This window comes from Scardinius erythrophthalmus (genome assembly GCF_964197995.2).
Source record: "Scardinius erythrophthalmus genome assembly, chromosome: 4".
NCBI classification, from domain to species: domain Eukaryota; kingdom Metazoa; phylum Chordata; class Actinopteri; order Cypriniformes; family Leuciscidae; genus Scardinius; species Scardinius erythrophthalmus.
This window is the reverse complement of record NC_138224.1, coordinates 57,241,626-57,258,554: the sequence shown is the minus strand read 5'-3', so window position 1 is coordinate 57,258,554 and position 16,929 is coordinate 57,241,626. Positions and strand designations below refer to the sequence as shown.

General features: G+C 37.9%; 1 protein-coding gene across 2 annotated transcripts in view; it reads left to right on the top strand.

Annotated features, from left to right (window-relative positions):
- Positions 1–16,929, top strand: part of LOC308690130 (uncharacterized protein) — a 67,332-nt gene that overhangs the window by 18,663 nt on the left and 31,740 nt on the right. The window contains exon 2 of one of the 2 annotated variants that reach the window (XM_081364418.1): positions 10,984–11,075. In XM_081364418.1, coding sequence (XP_081220544.1) covers positions 11,054–11,075 — 22 coding nt within the window. In that variant the 5' untranslated portion in view covers positions 10,984–11,053. Of the gene's footprint in view, positions 1–10,971; positions 11,076–16,929 lie in introns of both variants that reach the window. The other variant, XM_081364417.1, reaches the window with a different exon arrangement.

The following is a 16,929-nucleotide window of genomic DNA, read 5'->3' as shown; positions in this document are numbered from 1 at the left end:
ACACACACACACACAAAAAAAAAAGTTTATTACAGTAGCAGACCGTTATTAATTACTTATGTTAACAAATATTATTATAGCTACATATTATACCCAAAATTAGATCTTTGCCCACTCTGTGTCCATATCTCAAAGGTGTTGTGCAGTAATACAACCTGCCTGATTTACAAATTTATATATATATATATATATATATATATATATATATATATATATATATATATATATATATATATATATATATATAAAATTATCTGTTTTTTTATTATGATTCAAAACAAATGTTTATTATAATGGTAATTTTAGATCATTTTAAGACTTTGTTTATCTTAATTTTATCACTGCTCAGTTGTGGCAGCATTAATTTGAGAAATAAAGTATGCTGATATCTTCCTGGAACAGTAATTTGTGTCAAAATTTATTAAAATGATAATATGACTTCAAAGTGAGAGGACATAAATGTAATAAAGGCTTCAATAATGTATTTAATATAATATAATGGGAAAGTTGCATCATAAATTTGTTTTTAGAAATGCATAAACATACCTGGAAGAGGAGTGACTGCATAGTCATGATCTGTTTCAGCTGTCACCTCAGTAACTACTTCATCGTCTTGGGTGTCGTCGGATCGTAAACAGACTCACATGAAATTTCTCCCCAGTTTTCCACATAAAGCGGGACGGGACCGCCCCTTTTCTGAGGCGCTTACGACCAGTAGCGGGTATAAAGGGTATAAACTGATAAAGTGCTGGCTACACACAAATGTGCTGCCTCTAAGGATCGTAAACTTCGGTCCTTCTACAGCAGGGGTGGGCAAACTTTTTGTCTCAAGGGCCACACTGGGTTTCAAAATTTGACAGAGGGCCGGCCCAGCAGATTATGAAACAAATCTCATGAAAGTGCGTATCTATACCACAAATTTTATTTCTCGTTCCATTTATACGCCAAAAATGTTTGTTTTTTTGCATGCATGCTACGCACTGTAAACCCTTTGGTTAGGATTAGGGGTGCGGAGTGCGTGCCTATTACACGCCATAAAGTACGTATCATATGCACGCGAAAACTGCGTATCATAAGCACTACAAATACAATTCGTGGTATTCGCTTCATGAGATCGGGCTGAGCAAACACATTTATGTTGTGGCAACGTCTGCCCAAAATTCAACAACTGAGAGAGACATTATGACAATACTGTTGGATATCCCCCATTTAGCATGTTATGTTTTGAGGTTAATTTTTAATTAGTCAGATGTTAGATAATTATTGCCTATAGGCCTACTTTTAAAATATTGTTTATCCTTATTATTATTTAATGGGCCTAACAGTAAATTAGAAACAAAACACCTGCAAGTGTACACTTACACTTAGAAAAGTAAAAATGACAGAAGGTTACATTAAGTCAACTTTATTAAAACTGCATATGGCAATCAATTTGCACTTCCAAAAGTCATACATTTGTGGAAAAAAAACGAAATAAATGAATATACAAATTTATTTTAAGAATAATAAAATAAAACATAAAAAGCAAAGGCAGATCAGAACATTTAATGAACAAAACCGGGTTCTGTACATGGCAGACAGCTAGGGGAGCGTAACGTTAGTCGAAAGCCGGGCGATAAAGGTCGGTAAACGGAATCAGTCAGGATACATCCACAAATCCAGAGGAGCAAAGAAACTAAATAGCAGACAAAGGAAAAACTAAACAGGTGTGCAAGCGGTTACCAAACATTTTTTTTCTCTGTGAGTTTCCAAAAAAGGAAAAAACATTAACGTGCAACCCGTGCAACAAGTCTATGCACTGTCTCTTTGGTTTCCATGGTGACGCGTCATTGCTTGTTACGTGACACACCGCAGCCACAACAGCTCTGAATGAATTATGATCTGCTTTTATGTCATTTTTCCTTTTTTACATTTGTTAGCTATGGCATGAAATATCTGATATTCCGATTGTCAAATATATGCAATGCAATATATATATATAACGCAAAGTATTGCAAGAAAAAGGCCAAATGAATGCGATCTTATGACATTTTTTTAAACACTCGACGGGCCGGATTAAAAGGCCTAACGGGCCGCATGTGGCCCGTGGGCCGTAGTTTGCCCACCCCTGTTCTACGGTCTAATAGCATGTATCCACTTCTTTCTCAGACATTTATCGCTAGGAAAACCATGAAAACTCAAATATGGTTGCCGCTGCTTATTATTTTTGCAATAAGGGACACTACAGTAACACGTTGATGTAGCTTCAGCCATTGTTATTTCGAACGGAAGTCGCTTTACACAACAAACGCTGAACCGGATGTGCGTTCTAACTTCCGTGAAAAAGGCCTATTTGTGTACTTGAAAGAGATAAGCACATGATCTTTTATTTTGACGAACACTTCCTCGTCCCTCTCCTGATCCTCCTCACTATCCTCATGATCACTGGAGCTGATGAAGGGCAGAAAACATATATTTTGACACATTTTACAGCGTCTGCTTGAAGGGCCTGTTTCTATTTTTCACGCTGTTTCTCTGCACATTCCTTGCGTTTCTTCTCCATCTCAGACTATTTTGACAGATACACTCTGACACTGCACGCCCGCTCAGAGCCCAGAGGAAGGTGTTTAGAGATGGGATTGGGCCAATTAAGCAAAACAAAACAAAAAACGAATGGGCCGCCGATGTACGAGTTTTATGGGCCGATAAGAAAAAAAAAAAGTATGAGATGTATCGGCCCAAAAAGTACGTCGGCCCACCGGGCATTTGCCTGGTATGCCAGATTACCAGTCCAGGCCTGGTCATTGTGGACATATTTTCAACATCATTTAATGTGCTTTGTAAACACACGGGTTACAGCGGACAGAGAAAAACGTATGTGCAAAAATGTCAAGGGTCAAAGCCCAACTAAAGCAAACACTGATCTCCGAAAATCAATAAATCATCAACTTCTAAACCTCTGTTAATTCTGTCCAGAACTTCTGTAGACATATGGCAGAAATAGTCAAAGTATCTGTGTGTTATGTGTTAAGTGGGAAACACTGTCTGACAAAGTCTTTTCCTCAGATCTGGTTTCTCTCATGATCCAAAGATGTGTGATTTACAGATGTTTCTTTTACATTCATGATTTTTGGACAAACACAAACTGTCTGTGAGTTGCTTTGCAATTACAAATGGAAATTACATTGAAATAAACAACAGTTTTAATTGAATGCATCCCGAGAGTGTTCATTTGGTCCAGAAACAGTATAAATTATATCTAAATGAGACCTTAAATGATGTTGAAAATATGTCCACAATAACCACATTTGAACTAGTTTTTAGCCTTGTACGGAGGATCCATGAACGTCTATATTGGATGTGCAGAACACGTCTAAAAAAGACGTCATAAAAACCTTTCGTTCTGGCTCCTCAGTGGACGTCTTTTCAACGCACGACATCATTTTGCTTGGTGCCTATACAGTAAGCTGAAACTAACTCTATATCGCTAATCATATCGTTTACATCAACGATACCGTCACATTTTTATATTGCGATATCTGGGCAATTAACATGGAAATCGTGTTTAAACCGATTTGGTTTATTGCAATTATAAAATCCCAAAGGCTGAGATTATTTTTAACCGTCTGGGGTCTGAGGTATTTTTGGGGTCCTTGAGATGTTTTGATATGCCCTGACATTTGTGCTTTTTTCAGTTGCTTATAAACATATTAATGGCAAAGGTGTAAATTCACTCTATATAGCACAAACAGGGCTACCATAATATGTGAGCCACGTGTATGTACATGTTTTCATTTTTGAGAGAATAATGTTTATGCATGGTTATTGAAAAAACTAAAAATGAAAGTTTCTGAAATAAGGCCACAAAACACATACTAAATATGTGTCAACAAGACTTTTGAGTTGAGTTGAGTTGAGTCGCCTAGAGTTTTTTTCTCCAAAATGATGTGAAAATCATCCTGCCTAATCATTCACATAAAACGATACATTGATTTAAGTTTTGTGAAACACTTTTAGTTTGGAAAGCCAATATGCGGATGGGGCGTAAACGCTCCAACAGCATCATGCATATTTAGTAGTTCACACCTGATGAGACAATGCCCCTGCATACTTAATGAGCCATTCATTCAGGTGTGTCACCTATAGCCACAAGAAAGAATACAAGAGCAATATATATATATATATATATAAATTATTGAACTTAAAAATATACTCAGTATAGCAATAGAGTTTGCTACAAGCTGTTCATTCAATACAGCAGTATTTGAAAATCGATAATATTTTGTAAAATTACATTTATATTTGCATTTATGTCAAAACCTAGACACTTTTAAACATCAAAATGACATTTATTAATATGTATTCGTGTCAAAATGACATATAAACAGATTTTCCTATTCAATTTTGCATGGAAAAGCTTCCAAGACGCTTGCGTGTCGCGTGAAAAATAGGCGTCGGTTCTATTTCTAGCATGCACGCGTTTTCCACGCGGCTCGTGCCGCGCCTGACGCGTCTCACGCGTCTCACGTAGGCAGTGTGCAAACTCTAACCTGTTAACATGGGAGCCGAAATAAAAATGGACACGCCACGCAGCTGAGACGCTTATGCCACGCAACCAGTGTTTCACCGGCCTTATCCAGCTGATGTGGGCGTTGCACAGGTTTGTATGGATCGCATCACATTTGCGTTTGTATAGCGCGCGCTCTCCGTGGGCGGAGTCACATTAAAACTTAATTAGCTGAGATGAGAACGACTGACATCTCTCTCTTTACATACATATTACATAAACTGTGAATATTTGTTTTTTATAAAAATTACTTCATTTAAAAGAAGAGAATTCAAGCTTCATGCCTGTGTGTCTGTTTGACTGAGTATTCGCTGAGTTACAGTTCATTTTCGGACGCGTTTCAGAATGGACTTCACTGACGGAGAGAAAGCAGAACTCGCTTCGTGTTTATTTTTCTTTATTTGGCAAAAAGCACAACAATTTGTTTTTATTGTGAGTATACACAAAAATAATACACACTTAACAGGATCGATTGATGTATAACACAAGCATGTAATATAAAAATCAATAGAGTATTTTGAATCTCTTTCGCACTGATATGGAAAAAAAACGAGCAGATCACGCCGGCGTGATTGCCGACCTCGGAGGGTTAATGCACAGCGTGTCAGTGAAGAGCTGTCAGTAGTAAACACTGCTCTGTCTCTGAAAGCACTGAGTTTGAGTCGATTATAATGTGCATTTGTAAAAGCAACACACGTTAAACATCTTCCCAAACATGAGAAGCATTTATGAACCTCTTGTCCGCCGTAAGACACAGCGGTAAAGTTAGTTTAATGTTTGACATTCGTTTTATACCCATTAAACTCTCGCATTTCATGTTTTCAGCCCAAATCAACTCAAATATGCTATGGAGCCCCTAAGGGACGTGGTGCTGGGAAATATTTGGGTGGGAGAATTTTTTTTTTTTTTTTTAAATCTTTTGTGTTCTCACGCAAAACCTGTATTGAGCTCGGAAACACACCTCATGTTTGAGACAGATCTGTGTGTTAATAATGGAGCGGTTCATAGTGTTTGAACTGGAACTCAAATATAAAGAAATGTGGTCAGTGCTTAACTCAAGGAGTTCAGTGTTTATCTTTAAACGTTAAGACACAAATTATATTGTTTCATAATAAATAATCGAATAAGCTCACGAATATTGATCCGGGATGTTGGAATCTGTGAATATTTTGCCAACTTCACTGAACTCCTTGAGTTAAGCTCTGACTGCATTTCTTTATATTTGAGTTCCAGTGGGTCAATACTCATGGCTTTACTTCAAGTTGCTCTCGTTACAGTCAGATCTGTAGGTAGAAATTAGTTCACCTGTTTCGGTGTTGCCTGCTTAGCATTTGCTATGGTGTCGTTCACACATTTAGTTAGTGCAGATCTTTTGTGACCTGCAAAAGGCTGTGGTACTTCTGTCTGATGTTATCTATTCACACCCTCCTTGTAAATTTACTTCTCTGATCAGATTCAGTTTTAGTTGGTGCACCCCAGTTAAGGATGATTTGGCTTGCTATTGCCTGTGCCACACTTCTAGCCATGTTTTTTAAAGGCAAAAATAAAAGCACACCCCTCCCCTTTGCACTGGGTGGCACACCAATGAAATGTCATGCTTCTCCAATTAGGCCTTCCCACGCGCACAATCAAAGATATCGCGCTCGATCGGCCCAAAGTCTTAACGTGTTACTGTCTTTTCTCGTGACAAAGTATCTTTTGATTAAATGCAATACATTTGAATATGTATTCTCTCGTTATTTCATCTGACTCCATAAATAAAAAGGTTTTAATGATATCTTTGGATCATTAATTGTGAGCGAATGTTTGACTATTCCTTTTAACTCTTTAATGAAAATAATGTCAAAGTCAGTTAGAATAATCAAATGTAACAATTTATTATGTCAGGTAAATGTATCATGCCAATTTCATAATCAATTCAAAGATAATCGATACAAAACATCAAATGCTCTGGAATAAAGAGAAGAGATGCAACCCAACATTAAGAAATACATGAGGCTGAGAGATCTCTCTCTCAGCCTCACGGGCTAATCTGAAATACAGAAAAGGCCCCGAATCCCCTGCTGCCTTTCATTATATAGACAAACCTTTCACATGGAAACATGTACTAACAAAATAAATTTGCATTCAGAGGTTACACCTTTTGGGAGTGTGTGACCATTTGTCTTGAGAGACCACCTTCCTTTGTATGTCAGTTATCTTTAAACTCTTAAAACCTTATTACCTTGTGTTTTACTTATTTAGAAATGAGACATTTGTACCAGTCGTTTGGCAAATGATACCAAACATGAAAAATACTGAGGTAATCATTCACATTAAACTATGCATTTTCTTGGGTGAATTCAGATGATCTGAGCATGAGAGAGGGGGAGTGAGAGAAAGGGGAAAGAGATGTAGATTAGGATGACTCGGAGATGAGACTTTCGTCTCGATGGTGCTCAAGGAGGAGTTCAAATGTTAATCTCCAGAGAGGTCCTTTGTCCCCTCAGGGTCTGGTCGCTCTTCAACCAGACTGTCCGGCATCTCCCAATTTCTCAGTTCTTACATAAATATTGATTATGAATTAATTTAAATCTTTGATTATTCTGAGTATCCCATACTTTCAATTATTAATTCACTAAGGGACCCGATGCTGCACAGAGTCACAGGCCCCGGGTTTACGTTGAAGGGTTACAAATTTATGAAATGTTTAATTTAGGTTGCAACAGTAAAAGTTGAGTACATTGAAGTTAGCATTTTAAGGTTAGGTTTGGATAATAGTAACAACAGTTTCTGCCAGTCCTGTTTTTCTCTATTGTAAGTCACCTTTTGTCTTTAACGGCTCGAGCCCGTAGTCCCAGACGCACCTTTTGTCTTTAATGGCTCTGGGATTGGCTCTTGGAACCGGAGTTCCTGGCCAGTATCAGCATTTGAATAAGTTATGCTGATTCAATTGGACTGGTAGCGCTCTCAGAGTAGGCTGTGTTCCTACTTAATTTACATGCTTTGTTCAGAGACTCCACCTCTATGTAATCCCTCCCCTCTTTGAGAAGTATAATTACACTGAATACTGTATTAGATTTAGAGATAATGTTGGACGAACCGCAGCCGCGCTCAATAAAGATTAACTTCTGTTTTGAACGTGATCCCAACGTCTCCTGGTCTGCTTTGAAGAAGGAAAAAGTTCCCTACAAAGTGGATCTCACGGACACAGCCTTGCCAGTCTGATCTTGGTCAGAGGGTGCAGGGTTTGCTTTTACCTTGCCTTCTGCTCACTCAGACAAAAAAGTGTAGTTTATTTAGCCACTTCCGTACAACTCGCCGGCGCGTTTTGCTGCATTTTCTTCACATAGTAGCACAATAAACTTAAATTACTCCGTCATTTATGGTCATACAGAAAAAAGAAATATGAAAAAATAATCTGTGATATTTCTATGTATGTGTCCACTTACAATCAAATCAAAACATTGTGCTTTTGTAAAATAAAGAAAATAAACAGGGTGTGCTTTCTGCCTCTCCGTCGCGGTGAACTTTTTTTTCTTGAGCACGTCTATAAACTGAAACAAAACTCAGCGAATACTTGTCACACATTTATGAGCCATATACCTTTATAAACATTTAAGTGTGTACTTTTAAATGATCGGATTCAAATTGAAAACAAATATTCTCTGTTTAAGTAATTTGTATAAAACCAACAAGATGTCCAGTATCTCAAACGCTTGCTCATTATTTTTAATTTGACCACGCCCACGCGCGCAAAAGAGATTGACATGCAAATCTCCACATGGAACGCGAACGCGCTCGTTACGTCAACAACAAAGCACGAAAAAACATCGAGTTTAGAAGACGCGCCGTGAGCTTACATTGGGTTTACCTCAGAAGAAGAATGCAATTTGAAGACAAGAAAGATGTAAGGTAAGAAATTCTTAATTATTAGTTAGTTATTGTTGCATAAACTTCACATTGCAGTTGAACTGTTTCTAGATATATGGTGAATATTATAATATTTAGACCCGTGTTTACTGTTACTGTGTTTGTGGATATCTGCTCAAACGTAGATATATATATGGTAACCATAATGTTTCATATTTTGCAGCATGTTGTGCGTTTGAATGTATCATATTTTGGAGCGCGATCGCGTTTGAAAAGCAAAACGCACCAAACATTAGGCTTTATCTTTTTACTATTATCTCATTTCATATCATCATAACGAATGGAAACATTTGAAGTAACATATGATAATCAATATATTTTTCTCTAGCGTAGTTGTTACTGAAATCTGTTGGAAGATAGGCTGCTATAGGTTATTGTTATTATTATTTTATGCAGCACTGCGCATAGCCTATGCCTACAAGGCACAACAAACCTTGTGTTCATTATATTATATATTGTTGGAAACATTTGTGTGTGTGTGTGTGTGTGTGTGTGTGTGTGTATTCTGTGAATTTTAAAAAGAAATTTTAACCAGAAAAATCTAAAATTTATTGATATCAGTATGTTCACTTTTTTTTTTTTTTCTTTCAGGGCCCAGATGCCACTGAGTCCTGCTGACTTCAACATTCACATGAGTCTCTGTATATGAACATGGTAAAGTGAAAATCAAACACCTTGGAAATGAAAGGTATGTACAATGTTTTTAGGAATGGCACAAAGGTCTCTGTCGTTGGATAATTGTTTTCAATAATGTGTTTTTTTGTCATTTGTTTTGTATCTTTGGATTATGTTGTGTTGTAAATAAATCCAAACAATCTAAAAGCCATTCTTTTTTAAATCTCCTCATTCTTTGTGCAAGGTTGCTCAGAATGATAGGGCCTGATAGCTCCTAATAGGGCCATTAGGGGAGGGTCTTTTTCTTTCTCAGGTGTGAAAGGCTTACATATTAATGATGTGATCACACCTCCCGCATAAAGCTTTCTTACACAAAATACATCTTACAAATCTTAAATCAATATATTGTCTTATCTGAATGAGCAGTCAGGATGATTTTCACATAGTTTTGGAGCAAATATTCTAGGCTACGTGATACAATTTTCAAAAGTCTTGTGAAGAAATAATCAGTATGGGTTTCATGGCCTTATTTCAGTGACAATTTTTTTTTTGTATTTTCACAAACACGCATAAATGTCATTATCTCAAACTACAAACTTTTACATACAAGCTGCTGATATATTATTGTAGCAGAGTTTGTGCTGAATACAGTGTAATCAGACTTTAGCCATGAAAATATCACAAGTAACAGAAATAAGCACAAATGTCAGAGCATGTCAGAACACCTCCAGGGCCAGAAAACAGCTCAGACCTCAGAGGGTTAAAAGCCAATTCAGAAATAATAAATACATGACATCATTTACTCAAAGATGAATCTAAAAGTAAGCAATGCATTCCTGACAGAGACACGCAGTGGTGTGTCGGGGCTCTCCAACAGGAAAACACTGAAACAGCACAGTATGGGGGTTGTTCCTGGTTAAAGGGTCCCAAAGTCTGCTCTGTCACCTCGCCTTAAATACCCAGACCAGAACAAAAGGGTTATACAAATATTGTTTAGAGTTGTTTGGGTCAATCCGTGTACCCCAGGGGGTAGCACCTGGTTTCTTGAGATATCTTGAAGAGACATCACCCAGAGAGGAGAAACAGGATTCTCCTAAGTTCTCAATCTTTCTCATAATACCAATGACTGCAAGGAAATTAAGACCATTTTACCAATCGCACTGAGACACTTAAAATGATACCAAACATGAAAAGGAAAAACAATAGATTCACAAGATACATCATATGTGATATATAGACATTCTTAGTGAACTTTTGGTGACTTGACTTGCGAGAAGAGGAAGGGTGGAGGGAGAGGGAGGATGCAAAGTTAAGGAAGAAGAAAAGTTTGGACAGGCTAAGTCACACTCAATAATACAGGTCTGTCCTGTGCTCTGACTTTGCTATCTTTTGTCCAGGGTGCGTTGTATGGCTTTATTGCAGGGTGAGTTTGGTCGTAGCAGGAAAAATCAGTCCTTACAGAACCACTCCTTTCCTGGTAAAAAATTAACTTGATTCAAGGAATTTGCAAAAGCTGAATGTAACATTTTTGACACGCCAAACACATCAGTCTCTGAGTAACACAAATCAGGGCAAACCTTGTGAAATGCATTCCAGCCTCAAGTCATTTGTAGTTTTTGTGTTTCTGCTCATATTTTCTCTTTTTCTGTTCTTGTTGTTCCTCTTTCCTTCAATGAATCTTAACACTTAATTATCAGCATTGTTGCATATTACTCTCTGTAGTGTGATTTATATTTATTTATTTTATAATTTATTTAAAAAAAAAAGAAAAAAAGAAAGAAAGAGGGTTTTGGCGTCAAAATAACGCCAATGTATTTATGCATTTTAAAATGGCGCGGAAAAAAAAGATGTGAAAAAAAAAGGCTGTTACTAAAGGAAATCAATTTAATCTCCCAAAGGAAAAGGAACAGATCTCAGGAGTCAGAGAAGACGATCAACTGAAGACTAAAGAAAGAGACGGATAAGAAACTGAATATCATCATGTCCAGCAGAGAGAGCAAAGGTGAGATATACACACAGCAAGACACGTAGCTACACATACATATACTACATATATATACCAGGGATGTGACGGTGAGAATATTTTCCCACCGGTTAATCAAAGTGTGACAACACCAGTAATACCATTATCACCAGCGGGGGCTTTTAAATCACTAATTTGAAAGCGAAACTAAAATGCGCACGTCTGCAGGGGCATTCATTATGGTGCAGAGCGAGCGTTTTCAATTAATTCCTACCATAGGAGTGATCTGAAAACACTCACTCTCTGTGGACGCACACCATTATGAATGCCTGTGCAGACGTGCGCATTTTAGTTTCACTTTCAAACCGTCCGTAATGTCGGATATGTAACACGTGAACGTGCTCTTCCTTTAAAAGCGTGCTGAAAAACTAAAGCAAAGAGAATTTACTAAATTATATTACAATCGTGTTCTCATTATAATGTTATGAATATGATAGATTGTAGGACTGGGCGATATATCGCATGACATTGTTATGCACATCTCGTCAGTAAAGCCGGTTCCTTGATTAGTAGTAAATCACCATCACCTGCTTTCAGATGGAGCGGCATTTTCTACACAGAGCCGTAGTTCACTGACAAGCTGAGCCATATCGCATTAATTATCGCAGATGTGCGCATTTTAGTTTCACTTTCAAACCGTCCGCAATGTCGGACATTGCATTTAAGCTTAAACTTAAAAGTGAATGAACGGTCGGTTAACTGCAGTGTTTTGCTCGCTGGTTATTAAACTAAACTAAGCGCATCTTATATTTGAGATTAATCAGATATAGAGAACATAAGTAATCTTGCAACTTACATCTGCGCAAAAGGACGCGAATGTGCACATGAACTTGACCGTGCTAGTCTGATGTCTAACATGTGAACGTGTTCTTCCTTTAAAAGCGGGCTGAAAAACTAAAGCAAAGACAATTTACTAAATTATATTACAATCGTGTTGTCATTATAAGGTTATGAATATGATAGATTGGCGCTGCACATCTTGCACTTAACATCATTTCTGATCAAAGTGATTGTAGGCATCACTGCAGTGCGCACTTTCAAATCCAGCCTCACTTTATTTAGCCTTCTGGAAGGCGCGCTGTCTAACGTCTAACGAGTAGGCTACTCGAGCACTCGTGTCGCATTTTAGTTTCGCTTTCAAATTAGTGCCAATTCAGGGGCAGAGCTAATCCAGCTAATCCACTGGCTCTAATGTCCAGAGTGGTGAAACATGAGATGTAATTCAATTTAGTCTTTCTAATGGGCAATCTTTGGTTTCCTGCGCTGTTCCAGACCAAAAAAAGCAATTTAATTTAAAAGCAAATTCATTATTAAACCTTTAATTTCAGTCATCCTGTCATGCGTTTACGCCTGCCCTCCTTTAACAGCATCAGCATTTACATCCATCTTGTGAATGTCCTGGGAACTAAGGTTCTCAAAGTGGGAACTGGATATCTTATTCAACTTGAGAACTACACACAGTCACGAAGAATTGTCCTTTACACAGAATCTGAGCCAGGGTCACTGACCATAATAATGTCAGCGTCAATGGCCATTGAGTGTAGTTCAGCCACCTCCTCAATGCATCCTATAAATGCTGTCATATCCAGTGTATTTGCAGACTGCTGCAGATTCATTTAGGGGTTGATAGTGGTGCTATAGGAACGCATAGTTCCCGGTCCGAGGACGTGACCAACTCTGAATATAACGGCACGTGATGCCAAGTCGACACTACTGTAAACACGGGAACACAGCATTAGCTCTCTAACCCTAATCAAAAACACCTGAACCCGGTGCGATACAAACTTTGAAGGCCACTGAGCCTTTAGGAGCAGGGTTGAAGACATATGGTGTAGGCAGCATGTTAAGTAAAAATATAATAAATATGTAATATAGTGCATATTAATCAAAATGCTCCTCTCTAAAGTTATTTTCTAGCTGACTATTGAGTTTATGGACACTGAAAGGCGGTAAAAGTTGATGCTACGTGACATTATTGTTCTCCAGCTGACAGTAGGATGCAGCTGACAGATGACAGTAGGCTGTATTCATGTATTTACTTAATATTTATCTTGTGGTAAATATAAATATGTGGTAAATATAAATACCCTACTCCCTGAGCACAGTATATCAGTTGAAGTGGACTTCATTGACAATAACCGCTCATTTGCAAACGTCATCAAAGAAAGTCAACGTGGTCGTGCAAAATTATGATATAACATAAATATATATAGGACTACATTCAGATTTAAATTTTTATTATTATATTATATATTTACAATTATATTGCACTATTTTACAACTGCCTAAAATAAAATCACTTTACTTCACAAACTAGCTAAGCTGGCTGCATTCACTGAGGTAAATTATAATCATCAAAAATAATATATGTAATATTCACAACAATAACCGTTAAAAATACTGTCATTTGTATAACAATGGCGAAATGTATGAATACTTACACACATACGTAAACTCCTCCATCGTTAGTTATGACCGTTCTGACTGGTGATGACGTGGTGCGCGAAATGACAGTTGGGTGATCATGGCTCTCCACTTCCTGTGAAGTGATGTATCGATGTTCCCTTATTCCCTATGCTGTGCGCAGTGCCCTTCGAACTGAACATGTTCGCTGCCTTCGGATTAGAATCTAACTTAAGATGGCGGAAAACCCTGTGAAGTCCACTTCGCAGTCCACTTGTGGTCAAATGGAACGCACCTGTTGATTGTTTGAGCATGTGACTGCGCGTTTCTCCTTGTTTTCTATTGTTATGCGCAGCATATTTCCCGTGCGCACAAGCACAGCCACAGACAATGAATTGTTTGTTCGGTTAGAGAAGAAGAGCATGATGTATTTTGTATAAAGTTTTTTTTGTTGTTGTTGTTATTAACTGCTTTGAGAACTGGAAATGCACAATTCATGCATACAAATCTGTATATATTAATAAATACAGATGATTAAATTAGACCAATGCAAAAAACGAAATTCATGCCTGCATTTATTAAGACAAACCTAGTAAAAACGAATGCAGTATATACACTGACTTGGCAGCTCTGTGAAATGTAATACAACAGTGCCACCTACTGTCTAAATGCATTAACATTAAAAGTGTGAGGTGAACTCTTGCATAGACATAGGTAAATGGGTTTGTCTATTAGCCTGAAATAAAACATTTTTTTTAAAAAATTCAGATCTTGTGCTTCCTCACATTGGAGTCCCGAGTTCATGTATAAAGTTTGGTTTCGATACGTGACAGAGTTCCTGAGATATGGACGACTTCCTGTTTGGCGACTACGCCGCCGATTTCGTTTGGCTGTGACGGGCAAACGCTTCCGAAAATCAAAAATCCTTCTAGTAACTTTTGTGAGGCTTGGTCCAAGGATCATGTACGTCTAGTTTCGTGAAGTTCCGACTAAATTTGTGACCTGTGAAACTTTAGTTTCGCTTTCTGTTCAATCCAGTGTGGCGGACAAACGACATGGACTCGTGATGTCATCTTCGCGAGCAACTTACACCGGTACTGACCGTACGTTTTAAAGTTGGAACGGTGTCTCTGTCTCAAAGGGCCTAGGCACAGGAGCTGGCCAAAATTTTTCTCCCGGGAATAATAATAATAATAATAATAATAAGAAGAAAACTTAAGAAGAACAGTAAGTGTGCTGCTTTCAGCAAGCACACTTAATAATAATAATAATAAGAAAACTTAAGAAGAACAGTAAGTGTGCTGCTTTCAGCAAGCACACTTAATTAATAATAAGAAGAAAACTTAAGAAGAACAGTAAGTGTGCTGCTTTCAGCAAGCACACTTAACTAGAAAAATGCATTTCCGGGGGAACTGCAAAGTGTGCTTGCCCGGGGGCAGTGCACTAACGTTAGCAGGTAGTGGATAGATGCGAGATGCGAGAAAAAATGCGAGAATGCGAGAAAAAAGATGTAAAACTGTCTTTTATTTTCGAAATTAATTCCTCAATCAGCGCTGGACCGGCATTTTCTGTCTTCCGCTGAGCCCTGGCCGTAGACAGATCATATGTTTTACCCTGTCAATGCAGTGGTCTGCGTTGCGCTGATCTTATTCACACTATTGAGTGTAGGTGCAGCATTCTAACATTGAGTCATAATGAGCTGTTTGTGAAGAAATTATCCGCTTCCAAATTATGTCATTTTAATCACGAAATTGAAACATTAAAAAACTATTTGCTCTTTATGGTGTGCGCGTGATAGAGCGCGGCAGCAACGAACCATCAGCTTGCAGCGTAACAACATTGAATGCTCGGCCCAACAGCTGATCATAGCTGTACAGGGCGCCTTATTATTTTCCATCTCCATAAATATATCTAGTAGTAAAGCTAAAGCAAGGGCTAGAAATCTATTAATCTTTTGCTGATACTTCCTTAGCTGTGTCTGAAACCGCTCACTCGTTCACTAATCCCGTATAGTGAATGGCAGTTGAGTGCACTACATCAGCAAAGAATTCGGACGCTGACATAATTATCACGCGCCAGAGAGCTCAGACAATTTGTCATAAACATTACCTACCCATCTTTAATATTTCCTTTTTTTGGCTGTATGAATTGTATGTAATAATTGTATGTATGTATTTTTCACGTTTATTGCGTTATTTGATTTTTTAAAAAGATAATAAAAACACTTGCTTGTCATATTTATTTACTTTTTACATTTATATGTGAAAATAAAAGAGAACAAAACACTACACAACACATTTTTTTATTCAAATATAGATATAACGGTATATATAAATAAATAACCAGGCATCTGGTCTTATAAATGATTGTTTTCTAACTCGCATGCACCGTTGCCATGGTGACATTTTTGTTTATTTTTCATTCACGCTCTATCGCCTTATCGTGTTGGATTGTGGGAAATAGTAGTGTCTCAGCAAGTGTACATGTACACTTGAATTCAGAGAGGATTGTGGGTTAAAGTAGTGAAGAATGTAGGGAATGATGTCGTTCACTCAGAATTCGGACACCACTACAAAATGGTTGACACCCTAAATAGTGCACTATATAGTGGATAGGGAGCGATTTCAGACACAGCTCTTGTCATCATGGAGAGCGCGGTTCACGGTTGCATAGCAACGACAGACGCCACAGGAGAACAAGCGCTTGTGGAAAGGAGACAGCGGCGCGCTCGCGCTTTCCACTTGTTTTTACACATCTAATGTGCGTTCCATTCGACAGGGTCCATATGCAGTGTTCACTGCTCCCCTACTCCCTGAGCACGGTATATCAGTTGAAGTGGACTTCACTGACAATACCCGCTCATTTGAAACGCCCTGCAAATGTCATCAAAGAAAGTCAACGACGGAGTCGCGCAGATTATGAAATAACATAAATATAGGACTACATTCATATTTTAATTTTTATTATTATATTATATATTTACAATTATATTGCACTATTTTACAACTACCTAAAATAAAATCACTTTACTTCACAAACTAGCTAAGCTGGCTGCATTCACTGAGGTAAATTATAATCATCAAAAATAGTATATGTAATATTCACAACAATAACCGTTAAAATACTGTCATTTGTATAACAATGGCGAAATGTATGAATACTTACACACATACGTAAACTCCTCCATCGTTAGTTATGACCGTTCTGACTGCTGATGACGTGGTGCGCGAAATGACAGTTGGGTGATCATGGCTCTCCACTTCCTGTGAAGTGATGTATCGATGTTCCCTTATTCCCTATGCTGTGCGCAGTGCCCTTCGAACTGAACATGTTCGCTGCCTTCGGATTAGAATCTAACTTAAGATGGCGGAAAACCCTGTGAAGTCCACTTCGCAGTCCACTTGTGGTCAAATGGAACGCACCTGTTGAT